The sequence below is a fragment of the Pempheris klunzingeri genome, chromosome 17, assembly GCF_042242105.1.
Source record: "Pempheris klunzingeri isolate RE-2024b chromosome 17, fPemKlu1.hap1, whole genome shotgun sequence".
Lineage (NCBI taxonomy): Eukaryota > Metazoa > Chordata > Actinopteri > Acropomatiformes > Pempheridae > Pempheris > Pempheris klunzingeri.
Window position 1 is genome coordinate 10,945,176 of NC_092028.1, and position 22,865 is coordinate 10,968,040.

Consider the following 22,865-nt stretch of genomic DNA (forward strand, 5'->3'; position numbering starts at 1 on the left):
GCTTAGTCATTCTTCTGTCATTGCTACTGCACATTGATATACATAATTAATAACAGATATATCAGTCTTTGTGAAATTTTTGGATATTTTCTTTTATTGTAATAAAAAAGACCCTACATACATTGGAGTTTAAATCTCTTCTGTTTCTAAGCAGCATTATGAGAGGACCAGATTTTTCTCAAACTGTGGAAATCAAGTGCATTTTATTTGTATAATCCAAAACCACAAAGCGTGTAAATTGTGTCAGCTAATTTTTAGTTAGTCCTGAGTTGATCTCATCCGTGATAGTTTTAGTAAAATTCAACCTCTTCCTTTTATATAATTAAAGTCATCAGGAAACAGGAGAATATCACAGTTTTGTGAATCTTTTGAGAGCATCTGACTCATTCCCTTGTTTAATCATTCACTCAGTATGGATTATCATTACTTTGCATTTTTCACTGACAGGTGAAAGGTCATGCTGAACTGCACACTAACTCAAGGTATGTAGCAACTACAGTGGACACTGTTGCAATGGACTACATCCACTAGAGGGAGCTCATTTCCATGCAATTATACCTAGAATGGGACAGATGCTGTTGATCCCCTAGATATATTTCTACAGTTCTGCAGCCTTTTCTAAGATGGACAGAACTTGCAAGAGGCAAGTGTTTGTTCATCATTTATTAACGACATGTGGTTTTTATTAACTAATGGTTTATAGATGACTTACAACACATTTGTGAAATATTAACATTTACAGTCATTTACAAAAGTATATTTAATGTTGTGTTGGTGATTAGTTCGTCATTAGCTAATGGCTTATAATTGATTTACGACCCTTATGACTTTTATAATAAAGTGTTGCCCTGAAAGGTTGAGACTTCATCACTTCTTCTGTTACAGTGCCCCTGAGAGCTAAATGCCCTGAAACTTAAGAAAGAGCATGAATTCCATAATTAGATAAGTCACAAACCATAGCAACAATAAGCATTTCCCATACTTTTTAGTGCCACCTGATAATGTTTCTATAGTCGTTGCTACTTGCATTGGATTTCCATATTTGGTTGTGGCTTGTATTTGGGGAGAGAGACAACAACCTTGAGGGGAATCAGTGGAGCTGCAATTACTTTTAGATCAACTTTAAAATGACAGATGAGCCTCCCTACAAGCAGGAGTAGCTGAATGAAGAATATAGAAGAGAGGCTGTTGACAGACAGAGGCTGTTTTCTTCTTCACTTCACTAGTATCATTAAATATTACTAAAGGAGTCAAGGCTGAAATAATTGAACACTTCAGAGGTTTTACTCCTGGCAACTTGGACAGTAATGGAGTGTTTCCAAAGCTTGGCTATCTTCTGTAGTTTAGGAGATTGTGTAAAGATACTGTAAGATCTGGAGAGCTGGTCCACACAGGTTTACGGTAGGCCTACCTAACCACAGTTGTCAGGTCCTGAGCTCTAGTCTTACTATGGCTGAAGAGGTTTGTCACTCTCTTTCCACTGATATCAATAATATATCAATAAATGCTGGAGAAACTGCATTGCCTTCTCTTACTCTTCCATCTGTGCAGTAAACTCATAATGATTAAATCTTAGATATTCTAGACATTCTTATTGCAGCTGTAACTTTGCAGGTTACATATGTTCAGTGTTGAGCATGTGTTTGGCAGAGGTTAGGGAGTTTGACTTTTGAATAGATTGACCACACCCCTGTTTCCCTCTCAATCACATGGTTTCTGGGAAGTTAGGTCAGTCAGACTTTCGTTTTTGTCACCACTGATTTACAAATAACATGCATGCAGAGTTTCTCAGTCCCTTAAACTATCACGTTGCATCAGATTTGTTATGAGCAGGTGGGAGGTGCTTGTGAGGGGAGGACTCAGCATTAATGGTAACTCTCTACATACAGTATATTTAGAAAGTGGACTGGAAGGCTTTCTGACAAGGCAACCATACCTACACAGAGCAGGCAGAGCTAAGGAGGCGTAACAAAAGGTGAGTTTATACACACTTATATATAGTTGTGTGTTTGTGTTGTACAGACACACAGATCTTAGCATGTGTACTTTTTATAACAGACTTTTTCAAACAACATCAGTTTCATACATATTTCTGCTTTGCTGCTCTGACTTTTTTGAGTGCTGGCATCTCACACACACACACACACACACACACACACACACATGCACACACAGAGACATACACACACAGACAGACAAATTCATCTTTCTTATACTTGTGAGTACCCTCAATGACAGGAAGCATGCTCTATCCAGTAACCCTAACATTAACCATCACAACTTAATGCCTGACCCAACCCTACACTCTTGGCATGGAAACTGCTCCTGTTTTAACCCAACCTAAACCAAATTCTAACCTTGACCTTAAAACTAAGCCTTAACCTACAACCCATCCTTTGCAACATATCACCAGAAGTAAAGTCATCCTCATATTTTATTTCTAAGATGTGATTCTTTTATTCATTTTGTCAAATGATTTCAATTCCATTTGATAGTTTCCTGTTTTGTTTGTCTGAATGTCGTGTCAGCAAAGATGGACAGCAGATAAAATGGAGGCTGATAAAATGGAGGCAGACAACCATGACAACACTGCAGCTTCAGGAAGAGATTCTGAGGCAAAATCACCAAATGACAAAGGTCAGCTAAAATTTTGAAAATAGTATCTCAAAAACTGAGGATGGTTAGCCAACCACATATGTTTGCTTATGCTGATCCTGTGTGTTATGTTTTTTCTGACATGACCCTGCAGCAGCTAAAATTGATGAAAGTGCTGACAAAGTCAAGGTAAATCCAAAATCTTTTCCCCTACATTAGCATTATGTTATTGCAAGATTATTTATTAGTTATTGTAAGAATCCATCCCTACATTTGAAGTTAATACAGTCCAACTTGCATTTTGTAGTTTATATTGTTTTACCTTGCTACTTATTTGTTATAAGTGATTGTTTAATAACCTTGCCTATTTTTTAGTGCGATTCAGTGAATGAACCTGGTGATGCTCAACTCTCAGAGAGGAATGATACAAGAGAGTATGAAATCAAGTCTGTACCATCGGAAGTCAATGACAAAGGTAATATTTTAATCCATTACTGATTGTACAGTGGGCAGCACAGTGGCATGGTGCTTTGCACTGTTGCCTCACAGCAAGAAGGTTCCAGTTTCAAATCCCGGTTTAAACTTGGAATCTTTCTGTGTGGAGTTTGCATGTTCTCCCCATGCTAGCGTGGGTTCAATCCAAAAGATATGCAAGCTTGGTTAATTGTTAACTCTAAACTTGCGTGGGCTCAATCCAAAAGACATGCAAGCTTGGTTAATTGTTAACTCTAAATTGGTGTAGGTGTGAGTGGTTGTTTGTCTCTGTATGTGGCCCTGTGATTGGCTGGCGACCAGGCCAGGGTGTACCACGCCTCTCGCCTGAAGTCACCTGGGATTGGCTCCAGCTCCCCCGCAACCCTGATGGATAAGCGGTATAGATAATGGATGGATGGATGGATGGATGGATTTTGTCACTCTTTATAACTCGAATGATTCTTTCATTTTGTTTCAGTGATGCCTGGACTCACACTTGTGTTAATTGGTGACACAAATTCCGTTGAGAAGGGATCAAAAAATATCTTACTTGACCATGACGAGCCAGCAAATGAGTTTTCATCCAAACTGTATGATTTGTGTGGTCGGCACATCTCAGTCATTAACATGCTTGGTCTCCAAAACATTGACAAATGGCCATTAAATCAAGGAATTCATGCCTTTCTCTTACTGCTACCAAATAGTCTGCATAACAGCCATTACAGTTCAGGAGTGCAGTGGTTAGAAAAAGCTTTTGGGAAAGGATCACTTGCTTATTTAATGACAGTTGTAACTCACAAGTCAGATGAAAAGTGTGAAAATGCATTGACCGACCTGAAAATCAACAGTACTTTTGTTGAAAAAAGATACCACACATGTACAAGAAATATGATGGATGAAAGAGAGATTATAGCTCTGCTGGAAAAAATAGACATCATGGTCTCTGAAAATGATCCCCACTGTTACGATGGACTGGTGTGTGATGAGAATAAAGAGCAGAATGACGACGTGGACCACAAATCCTATCAAGCAGAAAGGATGGATTCCTCAGTGTTTCAGCAAAATGAAACAGGTGAGGGTTTATGTCGGTTGTCAAAGATTACCCCTACATGGCTTCAGAGAAATAAGCTGGAGAGAAATTTTACACTAACAATCAAATGACAATGTGACGACAATTTTCTAATGTGAAAGAGGTCGCTCATAGTGATGATCCTACAACAAATAATTTCTATTTATACTGTTTTGGTTCATGCTCACTACTCTCACAGGGTCATTTTCAACCAGAACCAGATGTTTCCCTCAGGATTTAGTAGAAACTACAGTACAGACAAACACATGAGCTAAAAGAGACTTACTTTAGCCTGGTGGCCAAAACAAATGAATATCATTGTTGCTCCATAACTAATAGATGTATAAATACACAATGGCAAGTTCTGCATGTGAACTGAAAAGATGATATGTCGATCCTGTGTTAACAAACGTCAGCTGCCCCAAAGTGTCCAAAAATCACTTATCAGTTAAGGAAAAAGCCAATATTTTGATTTGAAGAAGCATATATGTGTATATATATGTATATACACTACTCACAAAAAGTTAGGGATATTCAACTTTCGGGTGAAATTTATCGAAAATGTAAAAAGTTAATGCTACAGTGATATTATATCATGAAAGTAGAGCATTTAAGTAGAAGCATGCAATGGTAATTTCTTCATCTCAAACAATTTAATGAAAGAAAAGCTAACAACAGTGGTGGGTACATCATATATGTCTCAATAAATTGGGATGTGGCCAAAGGACGTCCACTCCTCTCCTTTCTGTGACTCTTCCAGTCACTCTGTATCACTGTTACAACCTCCTGATGACACTCTGTGACCCTCTAAGCTCAGTGAACACCTCCGTCTGAGGACTTCCTGTTTGAAGCCTCGCAATGCCGAGGTGCTGTTGATCAATTGTTAGGTGTCGTCTTGGTCTCATGATGTCAGAATGTGAACAGCATGATGAGGAGGACTGTTTAAATACCAATTCTAACTGAAGCAGGAAATGTATTGGTCGATTGATGGATCAAACCTGTTGTGAATTTTGCTGTTAAGCTTCTTGTTAGAGAACAGCAACTTGTGCAAAAAGTACTGAAACACTGAACAGTTGGACATGTGCATTCAAAGGTTTAGAGAAGGTCACATTAAGTTTGCCTGTAAAGGTTCTAATGCAATTTAGGTTCATCCTGAAATTTCACCCGAAAGCCGAATATCCCTAACTTTTTGTGAGTAGTGTATATAGAAACAACTTGATCTTTTGAAATCTGCTTTTCTTACATTGCCCTGCAGTAGAGGAGTTGCAGGAGAATGCAACTGAAATCACAGTAAAGGTAAGATTTGTTCACTTCCATTAGTCACTAGCGGTCACCACTATTTATGTTAAATGATGTTAAATGAAATTACTCCTTGTTTTAGTGTGATCCAGTGAATGAGCCTGGTGATGATGTTAAACACTTGGAGAAGAATTTCGACAAAACAGGAGGAGAGTCTGATATAAATTCTTTGCCATCTGTAACCAAGGAGAAAGGTAACGTTTTAATGAAAATTTTGATTATGCAGTAACATCAGTTTAGAAGTTACACGAGTGTGCAGTCCAACAGCTCAGACTGTTTCAAAAGTTACCCAAGAATGTGAGGATGACTGAATTTTCTTTCATTTTTGCATTGCATTTCTGCAAAATCTGTTTATCTACTAACATTGTGTATGCTGAACAATACAAAATGTCTGCATTCTCTACATGTTGAACAATACACAATACCTTTTAAATATACAAAGAACAACAAAGTCTTAAAATCTTACTTATGTGACCAAAACAATTTCTTTGTTTGATCCTGCAATCTGCTTGTTGTTACATCACCCTGCAGTAGATGGGCTGGAAGACAGCACAGCTAACTCAGAGGTAAAGGTGCCATCTTTGATCCTCAGTAGCCATCACCATGCAGAAAAGTTTGTATTTCTCACCTACTGTAACCTACCTAGAGTAACCTACCTGTAACTCTACCTTATTACCTATTACATATTAAACACATTACCTATATCACAACTGTGTACTGAACTGAAGATAGGAGCTGGTTCATTTTTAGTCTTGATGGGGAAAGATTTTGACTCCCCGACCCACCTACTTTAACAAACACTTTTGCAGAAAAGTTTATTTCTTCTCACTAAAACACAAACCTGCTGGAATTTAATTTGTGCATATTTTCCCCCTTACTTTTATTTTTGGTATACCACTGTGTGTAATCTCAGTGGTTCGAACCTACTTACCTGAAGCTTATATAAAATCACTTGTTTTTTGTAGTGTGATCCAGGGAATGGTGTTAATCACTTAGACAAGAATGATGACAACAGCACAGTGGGAGGAACAGCTGAAGTCACAAGTGTACCATCTGCAACCAGTGAGAAAGGTAACATTTTGATTAATTACTGTACAATAACATGGAACAGTCAAAAAGAGAATTTATAAAGTTTATAACATCCAAAATTGTGTTGAGAGAACATTATCTTCTTATAATTCAGTTGATAATTCTCCTGCAGGTACCTTAGATGTGGATATTAGTGGAAACAAGGACAACGTAAGAAACTCAACTACTTAAATTTCTACTTTCAACTACTTCAACGTTTCTTAAGCACTATTTCTTTCATGTCCTACTGCATTATATCATTATTTTTTATGTATTCACAGCATTCAGTGACAATATCTGAAGAGTTCAACAGGAAGAAACAATTTCAGAGAGAAAATGAAACAGTGCTTGGCAGACTTCACCTTCAAGATGAACGCAAGTTAACACCAGCAGATTTTCTTAAAATTGGTCCATCTGTGAAACAAGACTGTGACACATCTGAGAAAGATCTAGCTCACACTTTTCTACAGAGGTTGTTGATGTTAGACTACAGAGCCAGATATATCCCTGTAAAACAAGACAGTCCTGAGTTGAGCCAGTCAAAGCCTGCTCCACAGTTTGACACTTTTCAGACGGACGAAAATGACTTAGATGCTTTTTACAGAACCAGTGCTGACTCTGATCAGTCAAAACAGAGTCATGTACATCCAATGGATGTACAAATGGCAGTATTTCAGTGCTCAGACAGCTTTTTTAGACAGAACATGATTACAAAGCTATCACAATGTCAGTATGCTGTACCGTTGCTTGTTCCTGACCCAGTCACAATGGATATTGACTTTCCTCTGTGGACATTCAGACAAATAAGAAAAAGCTGGAAGATAATTCAAATCAAAATGAACTCAAACACTGTCACCATGAAGAGTATGCCCATCTGCAAAGCAGAGACGCCAATGGTGTCATTTTTCCGCCTTGGTTCACTATCACAGTCAAAATCTCAGCTGATGAACACTCTGATCAACGACCGTCACAGCACCTTCTTCCACAGAAACTGCCCAGGAAGCACCAAGTCTCGTCATTTGATGGATGGAGTGGCAGAGATTGCCTGGTACTGTCCTGCTGGAAAGCACAATGATGCCTTCACTGACTGCGTTGCCTTCTGTAATCTTCATGGTGATGCTTTGTTGATTGAAAAACAGCGTGACATACTGACTGAAAAATCTTCAGTCAATGTTGTTCTTGTGCCAACTCTGGAAAAAGGTGACAAAAGTACTACAGTTATCTCAACCCTTCTCAAGTCTCAAAAGCCCCTCATTTGTCTCATTGTTGATGATAATTGTGATGCTGTGGAGACAACAAAGGGAAAATACAAAATGGGTCTGAAAGACAGAAGCCAGTCAGATGTTTCTGAAGAACTGAAAAAAATCATTCGCAAAATCTTGTCTGGACCACATGCATCTTTCCAACTTGAAACCATGGCTGAGGTCTCTGGCATTAGAGTGGATGAAGGTGACTTAGTCTGCCAAAAAGGGAAATCTGCTGCAATGAAAGCAGTAAATTTGCTCAAGGGGATGGATGTTTCAAAGATCAAAGACACATTTCTTCCTTGTCAAGGCCAACTGTGGCATGAGTGGTGCAAAATAAAGAAGGAACTGTATCACCTCAAAGGACACATTGAGATGGAGAAATGTAAAAAGCAACAGGAAATGATACAAGTACGACAAAATCAATGCACCGCTTCTTGTAGCGAGCTGATGAAGTTGTTCATTGAAGGCCTCTCATCTTTGACATCAACAGAAAAAGTGTATTTCCTGAAATGGACTCAGATCTTAATAGATGCCCTCTCCACAGACGATCTCTCTTCAATTCTCCAAAGCTATGATGACAAGTGGTCTGAGGTCTTGGCTTTAAAGAAGAAACGTGACAAATCTGCTCAGCTAACAAAGAAGCAAGCTGAACTTGATCAAATATCAACAAAACTACAGTCAGCAACATTTGGCTTGGAGCACATCTTTAGAGAAATGGGACAGATCTATGAAGCCCATGCTTCTCTGCAGGACCAGACAAAGAGGGGATGGACTGATTGGTCTAAATACCCTAAGCTGGCTGCAGAGCTGATGATATCAGGACACCCAATGGAGCTGATGGATGGAGACGCAGGTCATGTGCCTTTAGTGTGGATCTCTAGTCTTTTAGATGAAGTCATTAAGAAACTGGGCAACAAGAGAGTTTTTGTTTTGTCAGTTTTGGGCGTACAAAGTAGTGGAAAATCAACAATGCTGAATGCCATGTTTGGGTTACAGTTTGCAGTGAGTGCTGGCAGGTGCACCAAGGGTGCCTTCATGCAACTGGTGGAAATGTCAGAAGAAATCAAGAAAGGCTTTCAGTGTGATTATGTTCTGGTGGTGGACACTGAAGGACTGCGTGCTCTTGAGTTGGCAGGTAGCGCCACTCTTCATCACGACAATGAACTGGCTACATTTGTTGTTGGTCTGGGAAACATGACATTGATCAACATCTTTGGAGAGAATCCAGCTGACATGCAAGATGTTCTGCAGATTGTTGTTCAGGCTTTCATGAGGATGAGGAAAGTTAAACTTTCTCCAAGTTGTGTGTTTGTTCACCAGAATGTCACCGATATCGCAGCTGCAGAGAAAAACATGGATGGCAAGAGACGCTTGCAAGAAAAACTGGACCAAATGGCCCAACTAGCAGCCAAAGAGGAGGTTTGTGATGCTGAGTGCTTCAGTGACGTCATTGCATTTGATGTGCAGAAAGACGTGAAATACTTTGCCCAACTATGGGAGGGAAGTCCACCTATGGCTCCTCCAAATCCAGGTTACAGTGAGAGCATCCAAGAGCTGAAGAACTTCATTCACTCCAAAGTTTCCAAGTCTGCAGGGATAACTCTTTCACAGTTCAAAAGCAAGATTCAGGATCTCTGGAATGCCCTGTTGAATGAACAGTTTGTTTTCAGTTTCAAAAACACCCTTGAAATTGCAGTGTACAGAAAACTTGAGGTACAATATGGGAACTGGACCTGGGCCCTGAGGAGCAGCATGTTGGCCATTGAAAACCAGCTTCATACCAGAATTGAAAATGGAAAACTTCACAAGGTTGAGCTCAGTTATCTGTTCAAAGAAACGAGCAAAACCTATGAAAAGATCAAAAAAGATATAACAACGTACTTTGATGATGACAGAGACAAAGACATGTTGGTTCAGTGGCGAGGCCGATTTGACAGCAAAATCAAGGAGTTTCATGAGGAACAAGTTAAAGGAGTTAAAAAGAAACTGGATGTTGTTATAGAGCAGAAGAATGCTCGCAAAAAGCTGGATGAAAAGAAAACAGAGTTTGAGAACAAGCTGCTACAGAAGAGCAAAGAGCTTGCTCATCAGTTAAAAGACAAGGCCAAAGATGAAGAGGAACTTGAAAAGCAATTCAACTCTGTCTGGAGTTCCTGGGTTGGTGAACTAACAGCAGATGCAAAACCTATTGAGGATATCAACTTGGAAGAAGACCAAATATCCATCCTTCAAGAGCTTGGTATTGAATGGTCTCTTATAGCTGAATCCAAAAGCAGTGGCAGCTACATAGAAATAACCGAGATTGGAGATTATTTCGATTATGTATCCCTCACTAAGCACCAAGATGTCTGTGACACAAGCCAACAATCTCAAGATGACCAGAGGGAAAACAATAACACAAAAGGTCGAGGAAAACCTTCACTATGGGCATCTTTTAAAAAGATATTTGAACTTTGGTCAACAAAGCAAGATGAAAAACGTACATCAAGACATTCTTTACCATATACAGAACAACAACTGATCAGGTCCCTCATTGATAATGTTGTACAACAAACCATAGACATAATTAAGAGCAAACCTGTGGCTACAAGAGGCTACAGTCCAACATACCTGCTAGAGGTGGCCAACAGTGTAAAAGAAAAAGTGACAGAGTTTGAATCACAGAGAAAATACGCTCTGAAGAAGGAGTTTACAGTTGATCTCTTACTGTATGTATTTGGCAGAGCAGAGAGTTGGCTCTCACAGTCACACATGAAATTCAAGGTGAGCAATGATGCACTCACCTATTTAGAAAGCAAGAAAATGCAATATTACAACATTTTCAAAAGCTTCTGCAAAGGAAACTCATCTGCTGTTGTGCTTGGAGAACTGATCTGTGAAAAACTGAAGATTTCCACTGTTGAGGCTGTCTGTAACAAGACTGCCATTGATCTTGCTGACGAGATGAGGTGCAGTCTACCAGCATTCAGAGGAAACAGGTTGAACTTGGAGAAACATGTGTTGAAGTCACTGGCAGAGGAAGAGGACGTTGATGGCTTTATCACCTACATGCAACACCCAAGAAACCAAGTAGAGACTTTTATAAAAGAGGAAGTCAAGAAATACATCTTCACAGAACAAAGCGATAAAGCACAGAATATACTCAAGAAAAATGTTGAAGACATCAATAAGCGTATTAGTTGCGCTTTGTTTACTGCAACTAATAGTGTCCGAACTCAGAGAAGAGGCCCAGACATGTGGTTGGAGGAATTTTCTAGTTTGCTAAAAGATGATCTAACATTTGATACCATTTGTTGTCAAAACTTCAGTGACATAAACAATTTTGACTTTCTAAAGGAAGAAATAGAAAAAGGCTTTTCGTCCATCAAGAAGGAGATGAGCAGCCTCTCACTGGATAAGATGAAGGAATTCAGGATGAAGCCTGATGAAATCCTCATCAACCAGCTGTGTAACTGCTGCTGGGTAAGATGTCCTTTCTGTGCAGCTGTTTGTACCAACACACTGAAAGATCACAGTCCTGACAAACACAATGTCCCGTTTCATCGTCCAGCAGGGATTAAAGGATGGCACTATAGAAACACAGTGGAACCTGTAATTGATTTCTGCACAACATCAGTTGCAAGTGATGGAAGTTTCTACCCCCATCATGACTCAGACAAGAGTATTCCTTTTAAACAATATCAAACTGCTGGGGACATGTATGCTACATGGGAGATTACCCCTGATGGGTCTAAGCTGACATACTGGAAATGGTTTGTATGTCGATTTCAAAAGCAACTTGAAGACTACCATAAATTAAAATTCCAGGGCAGAGGAGAGATTCCGAGTGAGTGGAGAAAACATAGTAAACGAGAAGCAATTAGAAGTCTGGATGAAATGTACAACCTGTAGTGACCCAGAAACAACCGAGCCCCACTCAAAGCAACAAAAGGCCTCTAGTGCCTCTAACCATTCAAAAGAAAAAGTCATTTTTGGTTTGATTGATGGGGTGCAACAATAGCAATACTGAGGATGAAGCCCTTCCAAAATGACTGAAACTATTTTACATTAATTCCATTAAATAGAGAGACTGGATTGCAGTGTAACATTAAGTGGAAACTATTCCTGAAAATGACCCTGAAGCAAAGGAGAACACAATGTATGTGTAATGTGTCATGACTGATAACAATTAGTCATGGGTTTTTGACTTTTGTTTTTGCATCTTTACTTTCATATGAAAATCACATCAAAACTGATATGAAACTGTAAAAGATATTTGTATTCATCCAAAGATGTGTCATTTTTACTTGAAGATGCATGTTATTTCCTTTTGCTTTGCTGTTTACAGTAGAAGAAAGTGTAGGATGTTGAGACATTGTCAGAAGTGTCTATGATTTACTTCATTTGAAATAAGAAATGGCAGCCATGATTTTGTTTTGATGCATCATAACAGGTGAGACACATTTTGTAGTTTTGATCAAAGTTGTTACAGAAATATCTCTTTAATTGTATTTGTTGTAAACTAGGATGAGTCATAAGGTGCATGTTCTGAGATTAATTAAGTGTTGATGGTTACAAAAATGCATGAATCTTACAAATATGAGATTTATTGACTTCCAAGAAAAGGGAAAGAGTTGAGAGGTTAAAATGTTTTATAACCTAGTAGCTGCATCTGTTGTTCCATTCATCTGGGAGTTCAAGATCATTTTTTATCATTTTACATTTTCATCTTTACATTTTTTACATCTTTACAGTTTGTTTCTTAAATCTTTTTTTTTTAAGAATTGAATAAATCATGCTCGACCTATACTGCTATATTCTCATTATTTTATATTTTACTCAGTTTTAAATGATCTTATTATGCCCATATTGTAATTGTTGTTTACATTTTTTTACTCCTGTCATTGCTGCATTATATTGATATCTGTAATTACTATCTACATCAGTCTTTGTCAGAAAATATTTGATATTTTCTATTACTGTAATAAACAAATCTGTCACACAGCCACTGAAGTTTAAGCCTATTCTGTTATTAATATGCATTAAAAGACCAGATTATCTCTTTAAACAGGTGTGCCACCTACTACGTCCAATTTGTTTATATAACCCAACATTGCAAATTCAAGTAAATTTTTTCAGCTGTTTTTAGATTTAGTCTTAGTCCTTTTGATCATCTTTATTTGATTAAAACTGTTAAAAAAAACTGTTAGAACTATTTGCACCAGCTGTATATTGGAATGTACGGTGGCCGGGAGGTGCAAAACAATTTTACAATACAAGAAACACTTTTACAAAGCTGGAGACAAATTTACATTTTAGAAAACATTTTTACAAATCAGAAAACAAAATTACATTGCCATAACACATTTACAAGTCCTGAGACAAATTTACATTTGAGAAAACAAATTTACAAGACGTGAAACACTTTTACAAACGCCGAGACAAATTTACAAGTGATGAAACACTTTTACAAGCGGCCGAAACAAATTTACAAGTAACTTTTTCAACCGGAAAGGGAATGTACCGCGTTAATCAGCTCATATGTTCGCCACAAAACGGGCAAAAGACCCATGGGTCGCCATGAACTCCTTATCACTTCCGGTTCTACTCGACAGTTGGTACATTCCCTTTCCGGTTGAAAAAGTTACTTGTAAATTTGTTTCGGCCGCAAGTAACTTTTTTTTTGGAGGATGTTTTCAGTAAAAGCTGGTTTTGTTGTTCTTTTTAGCCATCACAGTTCACTTCTCTGACTTTGGATATAGTTTTTCAGTCACAGATAACATCAAATGAGGTACATTTGATCGATTCCAGTGGCAAATCATACAAGCAACCCTTAAAGGATGTTACAATTTCTGGATGCAATTTGTTGTGTTAATTGGACCGCCGCTCTCTCATGATGAGACTGACACAATATGTTAGGTTAGTGTTGCAGTTTGTGGTAAATATCAGACCCTTCAAAGACAGCAAAACAAGATCATTTGGATTTAAACATTTTATTTTCACGTGCACAACAGGACATTTTTCAATACAGATACATTTCAAACACTACATCTCTTAATAATGAATACTTCTTATGATAATTGACCAAGTCTTGTAGTCTCGTCTTTGACCAAACTGATGAACGCAGCATGCAGGTGTTGTAGCAGTCCTCTTAACAGATCTTGAAGGAAGTCAGTTTCAAGTCTCCTGCGATTTTGATGTAGCTGATGACGTCTATGCCGTTACGGTTGGGAAACTGGATTTCCTGTCCATCAGGAAGCTCCACTTCAAACTGGTCACCGGCCAGCTTCAACACAATCTAACACAGGAAAGGTACTTATGGTAAAACCTTTCTCATCTTTAGGAGACAATCTCTGAGACAGATATTTCAAAAGTAAACTAAACTAAATATCTCAAAGGTAAGAGAGGAAATATACTTCTTGTGATTCATGTGAAATCCTGGTTACATCATCCACAACTTTTTTCCCCACAAAATACACACATCTCCACTTCCTTTTAGTCGGATCCCCTCACCTTGACTTCTGTGCCCCTCTCTAAGGGGTTGTGTATTTCCCGTTTCTCATCGCCCCAACACCCGGCAATCTTTGAGTTGCAAACGAGAACAGATCCATCGGTGTCATCATGGAAACGGGGGTTAAAGTGCAGAGCCACGTCATCTGCACCACAGCCGAGGTCGATCTGGAATCTGAGAAGTCACAATAAATGTATGGGCGTCTTATTATCCAGATGTGTTGCAGAGCTTAGAGTTTTTATAAAAATATTGTTTTCTAGATTTTTACATGGATACCATAATATTATTTTATTCATTTAAGAAGCTAATATAAGATTCATTTACCTCTCAGCATCGCGCAGAATTTCCCCCTTTATTTTCAGCTGGTCCCCAGCTTTCAGATACACATTCTTCAATTCAAGTTGCTGAGAAACACAATTGTACAGTTCAAGTTTTAAACAATTCAATCAAAAAATGAGAGCATTGATTAGCTGACTTTGTCCTAATGGTAGCAGATATAGAAGCAAATATTGATTCCCGTCAGGTATTTTTATGACAATTTACAGGGGACAAATCCATACTCTGTTCATGTAGAGTGAAACAAAAGCAGAAACAAAGCAGATGAACTTACCATGCTCATTTTGGCTGCTGGCGTTGGTTAACAGTCCTAATAGAAGTTATAAGAAGACGGCACACGGGCACAGGCCTCTGTCATGGAAGACAAAAATCAAGTGGCGTGACTGTGAAGTCTCACTTCATTTATAACATAAAGCACAAAAGATTCACTGAAAGGACTTTTATCAGTTACGCTGTGGCTCATTCATCATCATGACAGTCGAGTATTCAATGCAGATGCACGCCTCTATTTAATCAGCGCTGTTGAACTCATGTTGCAAATAAGATGAATTGCTCCCTTGATCAAGAGACAAGTTGTGAGTAACAGCTGCCTCAATGGCACTGTGAAGGTTTGAAACATCCCCAGATATCTCTAGACTGGCAGCCAGTGAGTAGACTGAGGAAGGTCTGCAGATACGACTGAGTACACTGGAGGAAGAACATCACCTGAGAGAATACTGTAACCAGTATTCAACCAGTCTATTAATACTAGGACGAAAAGAACATTAACATGTTTGATTTGTATGTTTGATCATTAGAATTTAAACATAAGTATTTAATAATTAATTATGTTTTTTTTTAGGATTGATTCATTAACCGTGTGTGTGAGTTTGCTCGATGTCATTTTCAGTGACTGAACAATAGAAAATTCAAGGAGGATCTACTGTAACGTTTTTGTGGGACCAAATTTATTCTTATATCATTTAAATAGAATATGGTAACTTTGAGATTTACCTTTGGTTTTAAGGTTAATCAAGACTTATTCAGGTAATTAATGACTCAACATTAAATTAAAGTGGAAAACTGTCAACAAACAGTTCAGATGAAAACTGGAGGTTATTTAGTTACATCTAAAGATGACACAGGTCATAAATGTGTGATCAATCCTGCTGTCTTCATTACTGACAAGACTCCTCGCTTCAAACTTTAGTGTTGATCCAAGAAGCTTTCTGATAAATTCACAGGGCATTGTGCCTTTGGGTCAGTTATCGGCTGATTAGTGATAATCTGTAAATTACAAGACAAGGCTGTGATACAGAGTCTTCACTGTCATCCAGTAGTCAAAGTCCAGGATGCCACATATTAAATTTGTAAATTCATAAATTGATCCTTTGGGCGACGATTGGCCTTTAGAGAGCTATCATGTCTGTTGGATTACTTCTACAGTTTGGAGACTTTATTTTGAAAGTATTTACCGGAAGTCTTTGTATGCTGTCGTGTCTGCAATAAAACCTTAATAGTGAGGGGTTACGTGAACATTTGAGGCAACTGAAAGCAGCCGAGGTTATCGATGAACTCTTATTTACTGTGTTAATGTTATTTAAGAAATATTAGAGCATATTGGAGACGCTTGCTAGCGCTAGCAGTGTTAGCTCGACTACGTCGTCGGTCACGTGACGGCCGCCTTGCACAACCTAACGATTCACCAACTTGTAGTTTATGATTTTATCATAAACGTTGTAATTTATCCGCATTTCTGTTGCTTTGTTTATGTTTGCTTCAGTTGGGTCACTATAATTTGAAAGTACTTACCGGAAGTGAAAGCACGTCTATTTTGACGTGAGATGGATGAATTTCATGTGTTGCAGTTCCTAGCTGTGACCACTGGGGGGCACTAAAGGCCCAGGATTATAAAAATATTACAGGCTTGTTTAGACTACATTACATTGCTGTTATAGACTAACAAAGTGAACACCAACACAAACGGACCGTATAAAAATCTGTCGTGTGTTTACTGAGGTGAACTTGGTGTTTCTAACTGGGATCATTAACAGAAAGTAATAAAATTATAATATCCTCCCTCAACATCAACTTCCGCCTTTCACCGGAAGTGACAAAATAAGGTAAACAGAGGAGCTGTCAGTGCATCCAGAAATTAAGATAATTGCGAGCAAAGGAAGCGATTTTTAGAAAATATTTTGTTTTTTTAGCACGCTGGGGGAGATTTGTATGACAGTTGGGTGCAAATACTACCAAAGGTAAATTTACGACGTATTAACGTTTCTTAAAAAGCAACATTTGCTATCCCACCTGCCAGTAGCCTACAAGAGCTAGCAGCTAATAAACCAGCGTTAGCAAGCAGCTCTCCTCCTGTTGGCTTCCGTCACAACATAGAAATATTACAGTTGTCGATTGTAGATGCTTGTCGATGATGTAGAAGTCGATGTATTTTGTTCAGACTTAGTTAGACTCATTTAACGGACTAACATCGGGGTAATTGGCATGCACTTCAAGGTACCAGCTGTTTGTTCATCTGCTGCAGCAGCAAGCGTCCTCTCACTGACCGCACAGCTCTGAAATCACAGGGATCGGGCGAGAGAAGCTGCTCTCGGACTTCAGTCTCGTAGTCCTGAGGTCCTCACACGATGATCCGCTTTATCTTGAGCTCATTTACATTTTATTGACACTGTATTTCCCATCAGAGAGACCTAGCTTGGTAGCTCACACTGTCAGAAAAATGTCTCGATATTTCTGTCTTGGTTCCGTCCTCAGTCACACGATAGTTAACGGAATGGGTTTTGTTATAACCGTTCACAGGTTTTAGAGGGACAGGAGTGACACTGTCCTGCAATGTTCACAGACATGGACTATGAGCTGGAGGAGGACAAACTGTGAGTCACAATCATGTTTTTCTGCTTATGATCTCAGCTATTCTCTTTTGTGTTTCAGGGTGTTTAACAGAAGAGGAATTTAAAGTCCTCAGTGTTCATCCAGGGGATCACATATCCTGACAAATCAAACTAGATTGAGACTGTGTTACCACTAAAGCCATCAAACTTAAGATGATAGTGTCGTCACTCCCATTATTGAACTAATTTCTGATTGTTTGTAAAATTCAAGAGCTTTGTATCATAATTCAGTACTTCTGTATGAAAACAGGCTTAACTCATTGCGCCAAATCTCACTATATCACACTTTCTCCTCAACAGGGGGATACCAACCGTACCTGGTACTGTGTGTCTGAAGAAAGATGGTAATAACCTTATTGGCATCAGCATTGGCGGTGGGGCACAGTACTGTCCTTGCCTCTACATTGTGCAGGTAGGCACAGAACACACAACTATAACTGTGTTTATCAATCTACAAAGCATTTCCATTCAGTATAAAATGTAATGTCTCAGTGTTAGACCACTGAACCAGATTCAGTAGAGATTAAGCTCAATTCATTTTAAGCTTAAGTGTCATTTGCACTATTTTGAATGTGGTTTCTGTTCTCTCACAGGTCTTTGATAACACCCCAGCAGCTCTGGATGGGACACTTGCAGCAGGTGATGAAATCACAGGCGTGAATGGGAAACCGGTGAAGGGAAAAACCAAAGTGGAAGTGGCCAAGATGATTCAAGCTGTCCAGGTACACAAATGCAGGGAGAGAAATCACAGTCCCTAGTCATTTACAGTCCTCCATAACACCAAGATATGCTCCGATGGCTCACTCTTTACCCCCCAGTTGTGTGGAAACATACAAACTAGATTTGGACTGATTTCATGCAGTCTTCTTTGTTAGTGATTGAAGTAGTTGATGTTTAAGATCAAAATCAAACCCAGCCATCTGCCAGTTACAAGGTACAAGGCTTTTTTGCAAGGAAATGAGTTTGTTTTAATGTTGTTTTATGTTCAGACCCCCCCCCCAGTAACTAACTCAGCATTACTAATGGCATCTGCCTTTTAATGAATGAAAAAAAGAAATTAAGCACATATGGAAACGAGCAACTTTGCAAAACAAATAAAACATCACTCACGTTCTTGTGTCTCACTGTGGCTGCAGATTTATCGGAGAATAGTCCAACTGTAGTCGTAGTTGTAGTAGGAATTATGGTGCAAACCCACCATGCGACTGTGCAGAAGAGGGACTTTACTGGCTTGCGCAGCTATGCTAAAGAAGTCAGGACAATAGCCCCTGGCATTTGGCATAACGTCACCGATGCAGAGTGGCTGTGTTGTTTTTGGCATCCATTGTGCGCACCCAGAAAATTCCATGACTTCCTGCACGATGGATTAAAGACAGGGAGCAGTGTGGGATTTAGAGGATTAGATTGTGTTGCTGTTCATTCAGTGCAAATACTGCAAGCGAGTTTCGCCATGATGCTAAAAAAGTTTTCCCATTGTTGATTTTAAAACATGTACACCAAATACCGCAAATATCCGACAGAATTAAATGAATAGAAGATTGATTTTTTTTTCTTGATTGAATGTTTATATTTATTTTTGTTATTGGTTCAGCTGTGTATCTCCTGATCATGTCTTTACAGGGAGAAGCAACAATCCACTACAACAAACTGCAAGCAGACCCAAAACAGGGGAAATCTCTGGATATCGGTATCTCCTCCACTAGACACACACTCACTATTAGTCTCAGTTCATCCTCTGTTTACATCACTGTGGTGATGTCGTGCGCATTAAACGCATATTTTGTGTTTCAGTGCTGAAAAAAGTCAAACATCGCCTGGTAGAGAACATGAGCTCAGGCACAGCAGATGCTCTTGGACTCAGCAGAGCTATTCTGTGCAACGGTCAGATTATTATTCTGTGCATTGTGATTTTATTAGTTGAATTATATATTGTTGCCTATAACGCTCTTCTCATGTGGATTCATTTTACTTTACAGATGGGCTGGTCAAAAGACTGGAGGAGCTGGAGAAAACAGCAGAGCTCTACAAAGGTAAAGAATAATCAACTCAAACTAGCCGTCAGTAAACCAAAGTGCTGTAGTTCAGTGCGATAACTCAGTATTGATCTTCGACTGTGTGTTCTGTGAAGCAGTAATAACTGGCAGCTGCTAATGTGTTTTAATCAGATGGACTGTGTTACGGTGAGTTACCGTGACGATTCTCGTGCTATTGTTCAAACCGATGTCTCACTGTTCCCGTGTTTGCTTGTAGGGCTGATGGAGCACACAAAGAGACTGCTCCGAGCTTTCTTTGAGCTTTCTCAAACGCACAGAGGTCAGTCACTGTGATTGAAATAAACAACTGCTAAAGTAATGCTAATTTGTTTGGTGCGCTTTTTTAAACCGTCGACATATCATCATCATCATCGTTCTAGATCTGAATTTATCTCAGCTTTAGTGTCTAATTTATCTCATTGCCATTTGAAAATCTACCCTTGTAGCGTTTGGGGATGTTTTTTCTGTCATCGGCGTCCGAGAGCCGCAGGCTGCAGCCAGCGAGGCTTTTGTGAAGTTTGCTGATGCCCACCGCAACATTGAGAAATATGGTATCCAGCTGCTGAAGACCATCAAACCTGTGAGTACAGATATTAAGTTTGGCTCCGAAGCACTTATCGCACTTGAGAGCGCTCCGTATCAAACCTCCGACCGATCACCCGTTGTTGTGCAGATGCTCCACGATCTGAACACGTACCTCCACAAGGCCATACCTGACACGAAGCTTACCATCCGCAAGTACCTGGATGTGAAGTTTGAATATCTGGTAAGGCAGCAGTGGCATGTACAGCACAGCGCCATCACTCGTCAGTCTGTTCAACAAGTTCACCATCAGTCGACAGAAAAAAAAACAGAATGAAATCTTTGTGTCTTTCAGTCGTACTGCCTGAAGGTGAAGGAAATGGACGATGAAGAATACAGCAGTATTGTGAGTTGTCATTTGAATTCCAGTTTGAGGAACTAAATCCGTGTGGGATAAATGTGATTTACAGGTTGCCGACAGAAAAACATGTTGCTTTTTACAGTTCTCAGAGGAGTCTTGTACTCGAATCATCTGACGCAGCGAATAACATGCTTCTTCCTGCAGGCCATGGGAGAGCCCCTGTACCGAGTCAGCACCGGGAACTATGAGTACCGTTTGGTGCTGCGATGTCGGCAGGAAGCTCGAGCCCGTTTCGCCAAAATGAGGAAGGACGTTCTGGAGAAGATAGAGCTGCTGGATCAGAAACACGGTCTGTTGTTGTTATTGCTGGGGATGTTTTTCAGCTGCTTTTCCCACTCTGTCAGGCGTAAACCGGCACTGAGATCAGTTTCTCTTTATCCGCCACAAATGAAGCATTGTCAGTCACTCACTCCCTGGTCACCATCCGGCCATGCCAGGGTGTATTAAATAACAGGTTTAAACACACAGAAAATCAAGTATTTGCTCAAATTGCCAGCTGATATTTAAAACAGCATGTGAAAGGTGAATGGGTGTTTTATTTTCAGGACTTAGTCAGTAAAACTGCATAAACATTACAAAGATATACAGAAATGTAAAAAATATGGAGCAGAAAAACTGAAAAAAAAAAATATAAATTCTTTCCCCTCCCGTCCTCTTCACCTGCAGTCCAGGACATTGTGTTCCAGCTGCAGCGCTTCGTCTCAGGCATGTCGCATTACTATGACGAGTGCTACGCCGTCCTCAAGGAGGCGGATGTCTTCCCCATCGAGGTGGACCTCTCCCGCACCATGATCAACTACGGCAGCCAGTCGCTCTCCTACACTGGAGATGAGGAGGAGGAGGAAGGAGGATGCGGAGAGGAAGGAGGAAGCAGTGCAGGCAGACAAGCAGAGAACGGCGCTGAGAAACTGATCGATGACGAATGAGTGTGAGTGTGTGTTTGTGTGTGTGTGTGTGTGTGTGTGTGTGTGTGTGTGTGTGTGTGTGGAGATGAAGTTCACCCCTCTAACGTAACAGTTATTCACTTGCATTTGATGTTGGTGGTCTCACCAGGCAGTGATCTTTGCAGTGGATAAAACTATAATCATGAAGGTGAAAACGACTGAAACTTGCTGCTCTAATGCTCTTTGTTGGTCTTTCTGTGGTGTTTACTTCCTGGGACACTAACATCAGCAGCTCTGGGATTATTTAACCGTGGCATATTTTGGGTGTCAACTTTCTCACTGCTTGACCGCGAGAGAGAGACAACTATTAGAGGGCAACTTAATTTTAATCTGAATGTTATGGAGGGGTGTCGGTGTGACACAGTAGGATTTATATGCATACGAGGTGTGCCTTCTTAGCTCTTAATGAAGTGAAATGGTTCCAGGTTGTGTGTCAATGTGCTTATTCTGGATTGTTGAAGTTATATCTTGATATATTTACATTTTAATTTTGTTATTTTCTTTGCTACAAACTTAAACATATCTTGGACAGGGATTTATTTAGCTACCCAAAATGTTATTTTGTGGTAAATGTCCCTACAGAGACATTTTCTCCCCGGCTTAACAAACAACTGGACACAGGTGGATAAATGTACAAAATACGAAGGTGTTGTTGACGATGAGAACAGACGTATTTCTGCTCATCCATGAAGTGTTAAATGCAGCTGTTACACTCCTGTGTCCTCTGTGTTTTCTCTTCTTTGCACATTTTTAGTTGTTTCACAAACGAGAGCATGCATTTGCCACAATGTCCAGATCTTGACGCCTTTTTCTTGTTTTAAAGCTCATCCGGTCCGTTTCCCCCCACTCATACTGCACGCTTCAGGTTAAAATACGTTATTTTCATGTACCTCTCGCCTGCTGTGCTCGGCACGCTGGTGTTTCAGACTAAGAGGAGAGAGCTCACGCAGCCTCACAGAGCTTTACCACTATGTGGAAATAAATAAAAAACACTACATGTAAATATGTATGTACAGAGGGAAAGGATTTAAAACCTCTTAATGGTTGAACTTTTCTTATCATTCCCCTATTTATTCTTTTTGTCAAAATATTTAAAAGTTTTAATGACCAAGACTGATTCTATATTATGGTGAATATACTCTTGTGTGACTTTGTTGTCTTTGAGATTGTTTTTGTCCTAAGGGGGACCTGATGATTTTGTGCATTTTCATGATTTTATTGTTGGGATCAGTCACTTGGGGGCAGCATCAGATCACTTCACCCTGTCCTGCAATCAGCAATGAGGGAATAAAAAATAAAAAATAAAAAACAACATTTTGTTGGTGTACTTTTCCTATTCTCTCCTGGATATCGTGAGTGTAAGAATGAATCAGAAGGACCGGCTGTTAATTACATACCTTAAATGGCTAAAAAGAATCAACATTAGATAAACTGTTAATAGATGTTATTTAGTTTCTTCCCTTAAGTATCAAGCTTTTG

The 22,865-nt window shown here is 39.4% G+C and overlaps 3 protein-coding genes across 5 annotated transcripts; 2 read left to right on the forward strand and 1 right to left on the reverse strand.

Annotated features, from left to right (window-relative positions):
- The first annotated feature begins 1,906 nt into the window (after nucleotides 1–1,906).
- LOC139216537 (interferon-induced very large GTPase 1-like) lies at nucleotides 1,907–12,809 on the forward strand. 2 transcript variants are annotated; one of them, XM_070847679.1, is made up of 11 exons: nucleotides 1,907–1,975; nucleotides 2,534–2,637; nucleotides 2,750–2,784; nucleotides 2,971–3,070; nucleotides 3,548–4,141; nucleotides 5,394–5,434; nucleotides 5,520–5,631; nucleotides 5,969–6,003; nucleotides 6,403–6,508; nucleotides 6,639–6,676; nucleotides 6,787–12,809. In XM_070847679.1, the coding sequence occupies exons 2-11, from the start codon at nucleotides 2,550–2,552 to the stop codon at nucleotides 11,641–11,643; spliced, it is 6,006 nt and encodes a 2,001-aa protein (XP_070703780.1). In that variant the 5' UTR covers nucleotides 1,907–1,975; nucleotides 2,534–2,549; the 3' UTR covers nucleotides 11,644–12,809. The 2 variants fall into 2 exon arrangements, with proteins under 2 accessions (XP_070703780.1, XP_070703779.1); XM_070847678.1 differs by having other exon boundaries at nucleotides 1,926–1,975; nucleotides 2,529–2,637.
- A 1,044-nt stretch (nucleotides 12,810–13,853) lies between these two features.
- Nucleotides 13,854–14,930, reverse strand: LOC139217341 (galectin-2-like). The gene is made up of 4 exons (XM_070848668.1): nucleotides 14,853–14,930; nucleotides 14,567–14,646; nucleotides 14,245–14,416; nucleotides 13,854–14,029 (listed from the first exon to the last, which is right to left on the reverse strand). Exons 1-4 carry the CDS (start codon nucleotides 14,859–14,861, stop codon nucleotides 13,883–13,885), a joined length of 408 nt encoding a protein of 135 aa, XP_070704769.1. The 5' UTR covers nucleotides 14,862–14,930; the 3' UTR covers nucleotides 13,854–13,882.
- Nucleotides 14,931–16,696: 1,766 nt separating this feature from the next.
- Nucleotides 16,697–22,698, forward strand: pick1 (protein interacting with prkca 1). 2 transcript variants are annotated; one of them, XM_070847778.1, is made up of 14 exons: nucleotides 16,697–16,815; nucleotides 17,375–17,448; nucleotides 17,767–17,878; nucleotides 18,060–18,188; nucleotides 19,087–19,153; nucleotides 19,258–19,347; nucleotides 19,443–19,496; nucleotides 19,717–19,779; nucleotides 19,946–20,079; nucleotides 20,173–20,265; nucleotides 20,377–20,427; nucleotides 20,587–20,731; nucleotides 21,109–21,402; nucleotides 21,433–22,698. In XM_070847778.1, the coding sequence occupies exons 2-13, from the start codon at nucleotides 17,408–17,410 to the stop codon at nucleotides 21,366–21,368; spliced, it is 1,239 nt and encodes a 412-aa protein (XP_070703879.1). In that variant the 5' UTR covers nucleotides 16,697–16,815; nucleotides 17,375–17,407; the 3' UTR covers nucleotides 21,369–21,402; nucleotides 21,433–22,698. The 2 variants fall into 2 exon arrangements, with proteins under 2 accessions (XP_070703879.1, XP_070703878.1); XM_070847777.1 differs by having other exon boundaries at nucleotides 21,109–22,698.
- Nucleotides 22,699–22,865: the final 167 nt, after the last annotated feature.